Source organism: Egretta garzetta, unplaced genomic scaffold, assembly GCF_000687185.1.
Source record: "Egretta garzetta isolate BGI_Z169 unplaced genomic scaffold, ASM68718v1 scaffold368, whole genome shotgun sequence".
Lineage (NCBI taxonomy): Eukaryota > Metazoa > Chordata > Aves > Pelecaniformes > Ardeidae > Egretta > Egretta garzetta.
This window is the reverse complement of record NW_009260684.1, coordinates 250,852-265,828: the sequence shown is the minus strand read 5'-3', so window position 1 is coordinate 265,828 and position 14,977 is coordinate 250,852. Positions and strand designations below refer to the sequence as shown.

At 59.1% G+C, this 14,977-nt stretch overlaps 1 protein-coding gene across 1 annotated transcript in view; it reads left to right on the top strand.

Annotated features, from left to right (window-relative positions):
- The window catches only part of TCEA3 (transcription elongation factor A3), a 7,860-nt gene extending 2,980 nt beyond the window's left edge, over nt 1-4,880 (top strand). Inside the window, exons 2-13 of the mRNA XM_035901300.1 lie at nt 81-186; nt 537-708; nt 1,053-1,121; nt 1,341-1,409; nt 1,537-1,620; nt 1,901-1,978; nt 2,079-2,233; nt 2,634-2,690; nt 3,682-3,836; nt 4,420-4,566; nt 4,671-4,742; nt 4,872-4,880. Coding sequence (XP_035757193.1) covers nt 81-186; nt 537-708; nt 1,053-1,121; nt 1,341-1,409; nt 1,537-1,620; nt 1,901-1,978; nt 2,079-2,233; nt 2,634-2,690; nt 3,682-3,836; nt 4,420-4,566; nt 4,671-4,742; nt 4,872-4,880 — 1,173 coding nt within the window. The remainder of the gene's footprint in view (nt 1-80; nt 187-536; nt 709-1,052; nt 1,122-1,340; nt 1,410-1,536; nt 1,621-1,900; nt 1,979-2,078; nt 2,234-2,633; nt 2,691-3,681; nt 3,837-4,419; nt 4,567-4,670; nt 4,743-4,871) is intronic.
- Nucleotides 4,881-14,977: the final 10,097 nt, after the last annotated feature.

Here is a 14,977-nt window from a genome sequence, read left to right as displayed (position 1 = left end):
CACCCCATGGGGTGGCTCGTCCTGTACCCCCGTGCCAGCCAGCACGTCCCCAAGGCCGCGTCCCTGCCGTGCATCCCCAGACAACGCGGATTGGGGTGGCCGTCAATTCGGTGCGGAAACACTGCTCGGATGAAGAGGTGGTGGCCTCAGCCAAAATCCTCATCAAGAACTGGAAGCGGCTGCTGGGTGAGCGATGATGGGGAGAGGAAGGAACCCCCCCACCCCTCCCTAAGCCATCTTGGTACCCCAGACCTCTGATGTGCTCCGGAGGGTCGGGGTGGGATCAGTCCCAAGCCGGGAGGTGCAGGCTCCCATGCATCGCAGCCACCATAACCCAGCCCTGCCAGGCGATGCACGGACTTGATAGATTTCCCAAGGGCTCGTTTTTGCTCTGGGATGGAGGGGTGTAAATCGGTGTGTGCCCCCCCTCCAAGGGCTGAGCATCACCCCAGCCATCCCTCCGCCCCGGGTTGCAGCTCCTTCTGTGCCCTGCGCTGCCTTGGGCTGTGCCTGCGACACCCAAATCTTTCCCCCAGAGTCCTCCACCACCCCGAAGAAGGAGAAGGATGTGGATGGGAAGAAGGAGAAGGACACAGACGGGGAGAAGGAGAAGAAGGAGAAGAGGCTGGATTTTCCCAGCTGCCCCAACGAAGGGGCAAAGCACCCCAAGAGCCCGGCTGAGAAGCACAGGGAGAAGCACAAAGAGAGGTGGGGGCTCCTGCCCGCTGTCGGGGGGCACCAACCGCATGGCCAAGGCATCGGTGGGGCTGATGTGAGACCTCCCTCTGCTCACTCCTTGCGAGTTGCTTGGTTTATCCATCTCTGCCCGTCCCCCGGCAGCACCGCCAGAGAACCAAAGGGCTGCCTGCAGCTGTGGCAGCACCCAGGCAGTTTTCAGAGAAGGGAGAAATGGCTTTTCCTTTATTTTATTTTATTTTATTTTATTTTATTTTATTTTATTTTATTTTTCCAACTCTAGAGCTATTTATTGCCCAGGTGAGGGCTGTTTGGATGGTGCTCGTCTGACCCTGCCCCGCTCTCTCTGTCCCTAGGAAGCTCAGCAAGCCTGGCTCTCGTGCTGCCACCCCCCGGGGCCACCCTGCCGACTCCATCCCAGAGAGGTACCAGCCAAAGGGCACACTGAACCCCACGCTGGGCTCTGCCAGCCCCGGGGGAGGCTGTGCCGGCAGCCTGGGGTCTGGTGGGGCTTAGGGATGACTTGGACAGGGCCAGGGTGTGCGGATGGGCGGGCAGGGTCCGGCTCACCAGATCACAGCGGGGGATGCTGGGGCCAGGCTCACTGAGAGCATCTCTCCCTTCTTTGGGCTTCTGCGATGAAGAGAGCCCAGCAGCAGTCGGAGCCCCACTGCGTCCTCGAAGAAGTCACCTCTAGATGGCAAGAAAGAGAGGTGGGTGCCTGGGCCAGCTGGGGATGGGAGAGCTGGGACCCCAGCCCCTCGACAGGCCACGGATGGGGGTCTGGACCCACCGCTTGGTCCCTGTTGCTGCTCTCTGAGGTGGGGCTCGTCCTGCCAGGAGAGACTCTGCCGACTCAAGGTCCTCCACCACCCCAGCCGTCTCCTCCTCTTCCTCCCTGCAGAAGAGACCGTCAGGGGAGAGGTAAGGAGGGGGCATCTCCGGGCAGCCTGGGGATGCTTTGGGGCTCGTCTTTGGGGATGCTCTGACCGTGGGACCCATGCGCAGGGTGGGTAGAGATGGCTGGGAGCCCTGCTTCTGCTGTGGGCGCTGGGACATTCCCCGTGAGGAGCAAATCCTCCCCCAGGGGGATTCCTGTTGGCTTCCCAGCGCATGCATTGATGTGCTGGTGCCTGAGGTCCTGCCACCGGTCCCTGCCCCATCTTTGGTGACATCCCCACTGTCCCCCCTGTGCCACCCCCAGGAGAGCCTCTGTGGGCACCAGCCCCTTGCCAGCTCCCACCAGCTCCCGGAGAAACTCCAGTGACAGCAAGGAGGAAAGGTAGGAGAGACCCATCCCAGTGCCACGGGACACCCGGTAGGTCCCCTGGGGCTGTGCCAGGACCCCGGTGCCTGCCTGTCCTCCCCGTCTGCCCCTACAGAGCCAACAGCAGCAAGGCCAAACCGGAGACACCACGGACCCCCACCAGCCCCCCCTTCTCGCCCAGCCCCTGCCTCCTGGCCCCCTGCTATCTCACGGGGGACTCAGTGCGGGACAAGTGCATCGAGATGCTGACAGCCGCCCTCCGCATGGATGGTGAGTGGGTCTGGGGGGTGCTGGATCCCAAACTGCACTGTTTCTCCTATGGGACAGCCCTAATAAGAGCAACCCTACAATAACAAGCAAAGCTCTGCATCCTGGGGCACCCGCAGCCCTACGACAGCAAACTCACCCTGGACTCGCAAACAAACTGCAGCTCAGTGTTCAGCCCCAAAATGAAAGAGGAGGTTGGTGTGGTGTCCAGTAAGGGGTTGGATGTGGGAAAGGGGCCTTTGTAAGGTTCGAGATGGGTAAAAATAGGGTTTTTTTTAGAGATGGGGTGCCTGGGACAAGTTGAGGGGGAAAGGTGAGATTTTTTTTCAGGGTTTCTTCATGCACGGTGAGACCTGGCTGGTTTCACGCCTGAATGTCACCCCTGGGCCTCTCTGCCCTTTAGATGACTACAAGGAGTTTGGTGTCAACTGCGAGAAGATGGCATCGGAGATTGAAGACCATATCCTTTGGGGGAGCGGGGAGTCCCCAGGCTCCATCTGCTGGGTGGCACAGGCCTGGGCGCAAGAGTGGTGGTGGGGACAAGGACAGAGGGTGGCAGGGACAAGGACAGGGGGCTCCGCTGTCCCTGTTGCCTGCAGAGGGAGCCCAGACCCTGGTTAGAAGCTGATGCTGATGCTGATGCTGATGCTGATGCTGATGCTGACGCTGAGCAGAGCATCCCCATGGCACCTGCCTTAGTCCAGGGGTCTGTGCATCCCCTCCTAAACCCCTCTGCTCAGGGACCTGCCTTCATCCCTGGGGAAATAAAACCCAAATCCAGCCAAAGCCTCTTCTTGGAGCCTGCTGTGGGTGCCCGTGTCTCTCGCCGGCCCCGGTCCATCGCAGTACCCAGGCTGCACCACGCTGGCAGGGATGGAGCCACCTCCATTCACCCCCAACTCAAGGCTTGGGGGTCTCCTGGCAGCCCCCAGAGACCGGGACCAGCCCCAAGGTGGTTCCCCCTCCTGGGCATGATCTGATTTTTGGTGCATCCCAAACTTTCTGCCCATGTGTGCCTGGGGCCCCATAGGACCCCAAAGCTGCCACCTCAGCCTGTCTGCCCGCATCCGTGCAGGCACCTGCCGGCTTTTTGGCCAGCCTGGGAGGAGGAGAGCAAGCAGAGTCCTCTGCACCATGAACTCCCATCCCAGTACAGGGCTTGGTGGCAGTCCCTGTGCCCCGACAGCCTTTGGGTGTCACAGCAAGGACAAAAGTTGTTTTCCTCCCCGCATCCCAAGCTGCGCTTCATCCTACTGAACACAAGGAGAGGGAGATCCCCCACATGTGGTCCCCAGGGAGCAAAGCCCCATTGAGCTCGGCCACCTCCACATGCACATGGGCACTGGCCCTGGTGGCAATCAATCAGTACCACTGAGCCCAGAGCAGCAGTGAGTGCCCACGGGGCTGACATCCCCCCACCTTGCCCCCTTGATTCCTTGACAGACCCCCACATATCTTCCAGGAGCTGAAGAGCACGGACATGAAGTATCGCAACCGGGTGCGGAGCAGGATCAGCAACCTGAAAGACCCCAAGAACCCCAGCCTGCGCAGGAACGTGCTGTGCGGGGCCATCCTGCCCAGCCTCATCGCCCGCATGACAGCTGAGGTGGGGAGCAAGGGGGGAGCGGGGGGGGGCACTCTTGTGGACATGTCCATGCTGCCTCTCTTGGAGGCTGTGTTGGTGCCCAAGGGCCAGCTGGGCCTTGGCTTGGCGATGTCCACACTGGGCTTGTCCCAGCATCTCCCCATCCTACCCTGGTGCTGGCTGGGGCACGGGGAGCATCAGGCACAAGGAGAAAGCAGGGGGGCACTGCCTGGTCCCTCCAGAGCCCTGCAGCCCCCCAGCCCATCACAGAGCCGGGTGTGAGATATCACACTGAGTCAGGCTTGAGGATTGCCATTCCTCCTCCTCAACTGGGATCCCCAAATCAGGCTCCTGGGAGCCCAGCTCCCTCTGCAGGGAGCCAGGTCCCTGCAGGCAGCAGTTTTGGTTTGAGGATGGGGTGATTTTTTTTCCTCTGGATGAGCCTGAGCCCTGCAGCAAGCACAGAGAGCAGAGTCAGTCCTGGTCCTGGAGAGGATGGGGAGGGTGATGGACCACAGGGGCTTACACCCTGTGCCGGCTTGGCTACGAGCCCCCGGGCAGAGCTGCAGCAGTGCTGCCTCTGCTGGGCTGATGCTGGTGGCAGGAGATGGCCAGCGACGAGCTGAAGGAGCTGAGGAACGCCATGACCCAGGAGGCCATCAGGGAGCACCAGATGGCCAAGACAGGTGGCACCGTCACTGACCTCTTCCAGTGCGGCAAGTGCAAGAAGAAGAACTGCACATACAACCAGGTCAGCCCTGCAAAGCCCCCGGGGCTCCCCCCTGTCCCCAGGGGACCCCGATTTGGGGGACGCTGGAGGGGTCTCTGCTGACCCGGCCACCTACTCCCTCCCAGGTGCAGACGCGCAGCGCTGACGAGCCCATGACGACATTCGTGCTGTGCAACGAATGCGGGAACCGCTGGAAGGTCTGTGCCCAGCATCATGGGGGGCTCCAGGTGCCCCGACCCTTCCCTGGCGTGGCAGAGCCCCCTAAAACAGTGCTGGAGGGCTGGGTGAGGGCTCACCACTCACCCCTGGCTCTGTTTCTCCTGCAGTTCTGCTGACAGCGCCCGGCGATGGGGCTGGAGGGGACGCGGTGCAAGATGGGATGCTGTGACGGCCACATCAGGCAGCTGGGCTGGGGAGGGATGGTGACGGGGCAGCACCAGTCCTCCCAGCCCTGCTCCCTGTTTCCCTGCACTGGGCTCCCTCAAACGTCCTGGGGAGCCAAGCTCCAGCTCCGGTGGGTTTCCTCGGGAAGACCCTGGTGAATTCAAGCTCTTCCTCCCTGTAAATACCTGCCCTTTGCTTGGGGTGTGGTGTGCTGGGAGTCCACTGAGGATGGACACATCCCTGGAAAAGGAGACTGGTCTGACCTGGGCCGCTTGCCCTTCCCTGGGGGAAAGCTGGACTTGGGTGATTTGGGGGCAGGAGGGACGGTGCCCCATGGATTTGGGGCTGTGCCACTGTCCTGGGGGCCAGGGGTGGGAAAGGGGCCAGGTTTTCCCCCCCAAACACCTTCTTCTTCACCCAAGCACACACAATGGGAGGACATGGAGGGAGACAGGGTGGCTGCAGGGTGGCTGCATCCCAGAGGGATAGCACCGTGTCCCTCCGCTCGGTGACACATGGACTTGGCTCAAGGGAACTGTGTCCCCAGGAAAGGAAGAAGGGATGAGGGGGAGAGGAGTGGGAAAACCCCTCCAGCTGGAGCAATAAAGGTGTGAACTGTCTCTGTGGCACTGACTGCTTTCTGAAGGGGGGTTGGAACCTGTGCCTCAGTTTGCACCCTCCTGGCTCGAGCCTCGTGGTCCACCAAGAACCCCCAGTCAGTTCCAGCCCATGTCTTGAATCCACCAGCCCCCAGCTTGGGATGTAGTGGTGGCTCGATGCCCATCCATCACCTGCCTGGTGATTAAAGACCTTTAATTAAGGCTGGAGTGGCTCCCCAGCTGCATTTGGATGCAGAAGGCAGCATGGCAGCACCTCCACTGACAGCCGGGAGGGTTTTCCAGGGAAAGGGCGGTGGGGACCAGCTAGGAGACGCACCTTTGGCTACAGGCGGTGCGGGATGGAGGCTCGTGGCACCGAGCCCGTCCCTCACCACCACCAGCCTCTCCCAGCGGCTCTGTTTGGAGGCAACAAGATGTGACGGGGACACAGGTAAAGTCACTGTGACCACCAGGGACTGTGGACGGGGCAGGAGGGGGCTGCTCCCGCGCCTGCGCGAGCCGATGGGCAGGAGCCGAGGAGGACGGTGGAGCTGTTGGATTAACCGATCGTTAATTTTTTCATCTTGGACTGAGGTGTGAGGTTTTCCCCAGGCAGAGCTCAAGGCAGTTTGCACCCAGATTTGGGTGCTAAACCCCCAGTCTCTGGGGGTCCCAGCAGCCCAGGGAAGGGTCAGACACCCCGGAGAGTGCGTGTCAGGCTTCAGCGCTCATAGCGTGCCAAAGTCATTAATAAGGCTCGGAGGCAATTATTTACGCTTGCAAAGTGTGTGTGGCTGCAATTAAGGAACATAGTGGATGGTGGAGGATGAATAAAACATCGGCGTAACCTTGCGCGGTGGCGAGCAGCGTGCAGGGAGCGCAGGACGGGCAGCACCGTGCCAGCAGCGCGCGGGACCAGGGCTCGTGTGCCATCCCCGGGGTGCAACAGGGCATGTTTGGGGGGGACAAGCCCAAGACGGGGGATTTGGATGGATATTTCTTGCAGTCGCATTCAGCAAAGGTGTCTGAGCAATACTGGAGGGAGCCTGGCCCCGAATACTTTGTGGTGGAGCTCTCAGCATCCCTTTGTGTCCTTCTGTCCCGCAGGGGAGATGTCCCCAGGGGAAACGTCACCCCACACATCACCCCCAGGTCCTCTGGGGAATCCCAGAGGATGAAAGGGAGCAGGGAAGGCAAAAGGAGGAGCTGGGCACTGCTGGAGGCTCCCTCGCCACCCGTGTCAGGGTCCCCTGCCCAGGGAGGGTTTGCCCACCTGCCCGGAGCCCTGAAGGATGCTCTGGTCTCTGGATGGGGATGTAGGATCCGGCCCCCTGCGGCACGGTAGGTGGGTGTCACTGGGGCAGGGGACAGCGAGGGGCTCTCTGGCATCCAGGGGTTGAAACAGGCTCTGGGTGGCTCCTGGGGACAGTTCCCAGGGCTGAGCCTCTGACCTGCTCCTCAGGGATGGCACAAACACATGTGTGTGTTGCAAAAACTCAGTTCCCAGATTGTCAGTCCCCAGACTGGGATGGCTGAGGGGAGCTGGGGTCTGGCTAAGCCCCCCTGGGAGATCCCTCCCCAGCCATCAGCCCCAGAGGTGCCAGGTCCCTGGGGCTTTCCCCACTCTCCTCCGCAGGTGACGGTCCCCTCCTTCCCTCCACATCCTCCAGCCTGGCGAGGAATAATCTCGGGCAAGAAGCCTGGCAGCTGCCTGTTTGCCTGCACTCAGCCCAGGAGCTCCCTCTTGAACTTCAGGGAAAGTGGGCACTTCAATTCTGATTTTTCATCAGCGCTCGAGAGGTGCAGCCATGGCTTCAAACAGCAGAAGCTCATGCTGGTTCCCTCCCCTGCCCTCCCGCTGCCTGCCCAGCCTCTGCAGGCAGGGATGCTCAGCCAAGAGCCCCCAGGAGCTCTGGGGCTCTGTCAGCTCAGGCGCGGGTGGCCCAGCTCCACCTGGGGCTGTTCATGACCTTGCAGTGATGGAGAGGCCCATGCAGTCCCTGCTAGGGGTTGCTTTGCCCCCCCCAGGGACCCCAGATTTTGGATGCTCTGAAGCTTAAGCAGAGGCTGGTGCCTCGTTCTGCCTGGCCCTGCCCTGCCCTGCATGAGACGCTAAATCCTCCATGTGATGGAGGTGTTATTTTCAATGTACATAATGTATATATTTGCTTTGCAACCTTAGCTTGCCCAGGGTTCAAACCCCCTGCACCCCAGCCCCCCCCCGGCTCGCCCATGTCACAGGGCTTCGCTGCTGCCCTTCTCCCCCGCATTTTTTCCAGCCTTGACAAAAAAAAAAACACATCAGCACTTTGCTGTTCAGCGGTTTCCGTGGCAACACCATTTCCCCATCTTCTCCGCTCGATGCCTCGCTAGTCCCCCGGCCCCGGTCACTGGCCCCAAAAGCACGGTGGGGGGCCCTGTCCACAGGGATGGAGCAGGAGGTGCTGGGGGGACCCTTGGCCAGGGCTTGCCAAGCACCTGGACTTCTTGGACAGGGGATGGAGCAGCTGGGGCTGAATTGTCTCTGAACCGAACCGAATTAATGCAGTTCTGGAGCTGGCCTTTACCCCTCCCTGTGGGTCCCTGTGCTTCTCCCATGCCCTACCCCAGCCCTGGGCAGCAGGACCCACCTCAGCACCGAGGAGGAGTTGGCCCCTCCGGACCCTCTCTGGGGTGATGCCGTGGCTGTGTGGCCCCCCAGGAGGCTGGCAGTGTTTTGGGGGCGACTTCTGGCCCATGGGAGCATCTTCACATCTTGGGATCTGCCAGTTAAGCCCAGTCCTGTGCATGCCTTGGGCTGTAGCATTGCAGTCAGGATGGCTGAGCACACATCCCTCGCCAGCAAAGCCCGGCACTGCCAAGTTTTCAGTCCAGGGTGAGGGAGCGGGGGGCAGGGGGGATGGTGGGGCTCACACCGGCCCCTCACCAAGCCCTAGGCTCACCCTGCGCCATCAAGTCTTGCAGACAAGCCCTGGACCTGGGACATGGCAGAGCCCTCGACTCACAGATGCACCCGAAGGGCTGTGTTTGACGGGATCAGACCCTCGTTAGGGCTGCCCCATAATTAGCCAGCAGGCTCTGACATCCCCCAAGCCACCCCACCGGCTCACATGCCTTGCAGCGGCTGGAAACGCAAGTGATATTTAGCTGTAGCTTCACCAGCTGTTTTGTTTTCCCTCGCCTTAAAGGTCAGGAGGCTCTCCCTGATGTTCCCGCTGCAGGGCCGTGGGGATTGCCCTCGCTGGTCCCCGGCACCGGGGCACAGCAACTTGTCCAAGCATCATGCGAGCCATCCACACACCCAGCTCTTAGCCCTGCGGTAGAATCCTGCTTCATCCTCCTTCACTTCAGGGCTGCTCGAATTAGCAGTGGGGGAAGAAAATGAGCATTAAATAGATCAAACTGACCCCTCCGCTCGCTCCAGGCTTGGCTGGACAAGCCGAAGAGGTGCCCAAAGGAAGGGTTTGCCTTCGGAAACCAAAGCAATGTGCTGCAAAGGCAGAGGGAAAACCTGAGCCAGCATCAGCAGCCTCTGTGATAAAAGCTGGGGGAGGCACAAAGAACAGACCCCAAAGCCCCCATCCTGGCTGCCCGAGCCCCCATTTGCAGGGACGGCCCTTCCCCTCCCAAGGGAATATCTCCCCTCCTGCAGCCAGAAGGATCCATAGGTGCTCTTTCCACACCTCTAGCTCCTTGCTTGCTCCTAACGTGCCAGCTCTTTGGCAGGGCTGGGCAGATTCCCCCCTGCCCACCCCGGCACAGAGGTGCTTAGTTTGCAAGTTGAGCAATCAATAGGTAATTACCCACCAGGCACAGGCGCTCGCTGCCTCCCCAGACCTCAAAACCCACATGCAATATTTATCTGTCTGGCAGGCGCGGGCTCTCAGCATGACCCGCTTTGCCGGTGTCGGTAGACAGGATTCGGCTCTCCTGGGAAAAACCGCCTGGGAAAACATTGCTCCTGCCTTCGCATCGGGGCTGCTGGGATGGGTGACATCCCCAAGGTGATGCTCGGCGTGGGGGGGACCATGCCTGGGGTGGGGAACAGGGGAAGGGGTCAGCCCTGCTCAGGAATTGAGCCGATCTGCTTTAGAAAGCAGGAAAAAGTAGCAATGGGTTATTTTGGGGAGGGGGGGGGAAGGAATGATGCTGAGGGTGCTGAGCAGGGTGGGGGGAGCCCAGAAAACTCCCCGTGCCCCAGTGAGCCAGGAGAGGCCCCGCTGTGCCCCCCAGTACAGGGATGCATCAGCATTGCTGAGCTCAGGGACACCAATAGCTATTCCCCAAATCCCAAAGGGGCTGCTCAATACCCCCAAAGCCCAGCAGACCAGGCTCCAGCCTGGGACTCTATGCTAGATGAAAGCAGGAGCTAGAGACACCCTAATTTTTTTAGGGGGACCGCATCTGCTGCATCTCCTTCAAGCCATGGTTCAGTTGGGGTCCTCCAAGCACTCAGCTGCTCTGCTGATGGGCTTTTTATTTGCCTTTTTGTTTTAATTAAACCCCAAAGCTCTGGTTTTCCTGAGCACAAGGGGCATGGGAGGGTGGGGTGTGGGTGGATTTGGGGCTGGATCCCATGGGTGCCGGCTGTCAAAGGATGCTGGGGTGTGGTGGGTCCCTAAATACCTGGAGGAGCCAGGCAGGGGGTATATGGGGCACTGGACAGCCCAGGCACTGAAAACCACACAAACACCACTAAAATGGGGGGGTGGAGAAATGGCTGAGCCTCACAGTGCTTGCTCCAGCTCCAGGCTGAGATGAAAACTGGGGAATTTCCTTTTTCCTGCATGGTTCTGTGGTGGGGCGAGTGAATCGGCTGCTTCGGAGCAGCTCCAAAACCACCACGGTGATTGCCCAGGCCAGCCCCGCTGCCCGACCAAGCCAAAATACTCGGAACAAAACCATGGATTTGGCCTCACTAGTTATTTGGGCTTTTTTTTTCCCTGTAAAAAAAGGGGAAAACTAGTTTGTCGCCTGCGACGTTTGCAATCCGTCGGAGGGACACAGTTCGTTGGGTTGTAGAGGTGCAATTCTGCAGTGCCCTAAATCGTCCCCCAGCCTCCCCCCAGGCTTTTTGATGATTAAATGCATTGAATGAGCCCAAACTGGACCAAAACCTTTGCTTCTAAAATGAAACATGTTGCATGGAAAATTACAGAACATACTTTTTCCTAAAGAAAAACTCGGGCCCATTTGTTTTCCGGCCAAAGAGGTTTGCTGAGTCTGCAGGGCACTTTGATCTCAGCCTTCCTAAAATCACAGCACTTGGCAGAGGCTTTTTTCCCTGCCTTAGCTGAGCAGGCAGAGGAGGAAGAACTGAGCAAAGATCCCCCATTAAAAGACAAAAAAAACCCACAAAAATCAGGTTTTCTCAACATTCGGCTGCAGCCGCACATGCTCATCCCTCTGGGGGCCAGGATGGAGGAGGTGCCAGGGAGAACATCCCAAGAAGTGCTATAAAGCCACCCCCTGCTCCCCCAGACCACAGGAATTCCTGCACGCCTGATTCCCACATCACTAAGTTGACCTAAATATTATGGGGAAAAAAAAAACCAACCCACATTGGCTTTTTTGCCTGACACTTATTTTTCTCCCTGCCAGGAGCTCTCAGGCACTTGGCAATTAGGAGCGGCAGATTAATCTTGAGTGATATAATGAAGTGGCATGCGGCTTGAGGAAAGGGCTGGCGAGCAGGGGCGGGTTGTGCTCTGAATTAGCACAGTTTGGGCCAGGTTTGCGTGAGGGCAGAGCACCCAGGGTGGGGGGGGTGGGAGGAGAGAGAGGGCTGGGGAGCAAAGCTGGATGTCCAAGGCTCATCCCCATCTCCTGGTCCTCTGCATCCCCCAGCATGGACCGGGCAGGGTTTGAGCTGCAGAAGAGAAATGATCTTTGCATATTTTGCCCTCCCCAATTTGCTTGTCTGCACCACCCCCGAAGTACCTTTCCACCTGCTTTGCACCACCCCAGCATCTCCCAGCCGCACGCAGCCCGTGGTTGATGATTTCCTTGAGCAAAACATGCCCCAGGCCGGCAGGGTTGGGGTTGTGCCCGAGCTCTGGTCCACCCCAGCCATGCTTGTGCCTCCTTTCTCCAAGGTCCCCGCGAGCCTGAAAGCTGAGCGCAGCTGGCACCGAAGGCCACATTCTTCCAACAAGCTGCCTTGTCTTTCCAAAGTGAAAATATAAATAGCTCGTCCTGTAACGAAGTGATTACCCAGGAGCTGTGCCACCACCGCCAGCCGCTCTTAGCAAAGCCATTACCCACAGCAGCCAATTTACTCCCGAGTCTGGCAGGGTCAGCAACCGTCAGGGAAGCAAATGCTAATTAATTGCACTCTGCAAAGCAGCCTGGCCGAGCACGGCGTGCAATTAGTGAGTTAACGGCAACTGCCGCTGCACTGGGATTGTGGCTAAAGGGGTGACCAAACTGCTGGCGGCCGCGCTGCGAGGGACCCGCTTCAGCTCTGCAGCAATAACCCTGCAGGGTGAGGGCAATAATTTGGTGTTGGGGACGTGCGTGTCACGCTGCGGGCATTGGCGAGGCCGTGGTGCTCTGTGCATACCTGCATCTCTTCGGTCTCCGCATCACCCGCCCCGCTCCGGCACCCGTCTCCATCACAAGCTGTCCCCTCCATCAAAGGGAGGCGCTCCCTCTGCCCAGCTGCTTTGCAGGTAAATGTGATATTTCCTTGGGGCAGGAGAGCTGCTCTGAATATAAAAACTCCTGGTGATGGGAGATGTGGAGCCCCAGGAGGAATCATGTGCTAATGCCCTTACATTGCTGCCGCAGTGAGTCATCCAGGCCCTCCGAGGATCCCGGCTGCGCTTGGATACGGAGGAAGGTAGAAGCACAAGGCGAGAGGAAAAATTGTTTCGCTCATAAGACATCTTGGCTACAGCAAGGAAAAAAAAAAAAATAAATAAACACCATCCCCTTGCCATCCACCCCCAGCACTGGTCCCAAGGCCACGGGGACGAGAGGGTTTGGGGTTTGCTGTTGGGTGGGCAAGGGGAGAGGCTCATTCAGCAGAGGCATGGGAGCACTGAGCCTGGGAACATTTCAAGTCATTAATGGAGCACAATTATTAATGGTTTTCTTCCCCCCAGTAGCTGGTGTCTCTTGGTGGGTGGGAGGAGGATGGGGCTCTCCACCAGGCTGGTGGGAAAAGTCCACCCTGAGGTTGGGAATCAGGTTGGAGCAAGACCTGGAAGGTGGCTATGAGCACAGGCTGCCGCCCCTCGCCCATGGCAGCGTCGCTGCTCCCGGTCGCTCAGCCACATCCCCATGGACATGTGAATGTTGCTGCCCCGATGGGGACAGGGGGGTCCCTGGCTCCCAGGGGCCACAGCCACCACTGACCGAGCTTTGCCGTGGGAGATGCACAGCGGCGTTTGCACGGGAAGGGAGAGTTAAAAACCCAAACGACAAAAAAAAAAAATAATCCCTTAAATCAATCACATTTTAGCTAAGCCAACACCTCCATGGACCAGGGCTTCTTCCCAACATGGCTCTGCCTCCACCGAGCCGGGGAGCGAGAAGGGATTTATACATCAAACACAACCTCTCCCCCAAACTGCTGCAGCCCAAACCTTGGGAACGGGAAAAAGGTCTGTTCCAGCCTGCTTTCCTCCCCCCCACTAAATAAATATCTCCTATCAGCAGCGAGCTTCCTTCAGCCCAAGGGTTTCCTTAGGCATCGGTCATTTAATATTGCTTTTAAATACTTGCGCTTGGCGCTCAGCCGCTTCACCTGGCTCTGGACGGGGATGCTGGCATTCTGTGTTTAGAAAATATATGTCTATATTTAGATAGGCAGACAGATAGATATGGGAGAAGAGCTGTTCCAATCATTAAACCACCGCTTTCAATTTTTCCTGATTACTATTCTTTATTTAACCACTGGCTGGGCTGGCCAACCGCTCCCCAGGGACAGGCCAGCCGAGACCTGCAGGTCTGCAGCCCTAAAAGGGTTCTCTGGAAAAAAAACCAACCCCAACCTGATAATCAGAGAAGAAATCTTCCCTGTAAATGTCTTCCCCCAGGCTGCAGCTTGCAGGAAGGGGATGGGGACGTGGCCGGAGGGTGGAGGTGGGTGACCCAGAGCTGAGTCTGTCCGCGGCGTCGTGCCGGGCTGGGGTGGCTTTGTGGAGGAAGAGTGGGAGCGGGAGGGAGGAAGATCCTGCACATCTCCGAGATGTGGGAGGGGGGAAAGGGGGGGATGTCTGTGCCTTTCAGGAGAAGAAAGAAAATGGAGAGAAAGCCCCTTCTGTGATCAGCTGTCGTGGGTTTTGCAGGCTGGAGAGGCTGGAGGGGGGGGAGCTGCCTTTGGAGCTGGGAGAAGCTGGCACTGCTCCTCTTCCTCTGGTCCCTGCCCGCTCCGTGCCCTTGCCCAGCCCCGGCCCAGCACCGCAGTGCCAGCAGCCTACCCTCGGGATGGCCAAAACACCCGCTGGGGGGTGCCCAGCATCCTGCCGGGGCCGGGGCCTCCGTGGTGCACACACCAGGCTCTCCCAGAGCCGGGAAGCCCCATCGCTGGTGGGATTCAACTCATAGTTTAAGCCACCCCAGCTCGGACGTGTCTAGGTGTCTCCTTTCTGCCAGTAAAGACCAAAACACGGGTGCCAGCACCCCACGAGGACCCCCCTAGCCCAGTCCTTGCTTCCCACCCCTTTCCCCAACGCTGCTCACTTTTCCCTGGATAACACCTACTTACTTGGCTGGGAGCAGCCGTTTACTAAATGCCGTAATGTCGCTCCATCGTTGTAGCCAAGGCCACCCGTGCTTCACCCCCAGCGGGACACCAGCAGCATGGGAGTCACAACCACAGAAGAGCTGTGCTGTCCCCCCAGTCTCCAGAGGCTCCCGGTGCTGGCTGATGGACCGGGAACGCCGGCAGCAGCTCTGCCCCATGGCTCAGCATCGCTTCCGGCAGCGGCGAGGGAAGCAGGTGGTTGTCTTGGAAAAATATGGCATTGGGCAGCCACCATCTGTGTCCCTTTGGTTGGAGGAGGTGCTGCCCTCCCCAGGAGCTCTCCTGAGGCCACCGAGACAGGCTGGGACAGATGGCAGCGGGTATCTGATTTTATCAAGCAGGGAAGCAAAGCAAAGCAGAATCCCCAGCGCTGGCAAAGGGCCAGAGGAGGAACCCACCGAGGCAGCCGCGGCAGGGGGCAGGGATGGAATCGCCACCAACGCTAACATGCATCTTCTACAGCTCTCCGGTGAGGGTGGGAGGGTTCATCACCTCATTTGGAGCTTTGAGGGCAGGTTCTTGCCTCCTGCTCCTCACCGGGTGCTTGCACACATTAACAACACCCTCAAAGGAGGATGCACAAGTACAACCATGACAAATAGGGCACCCAGCGGGGACGGAGAGACCAGCACGGCAGACACGGAGCTTCCCATAAGGTCCACTGGGAGCTGCAGCTCCCAAGGAAGAGGCTGGGCAC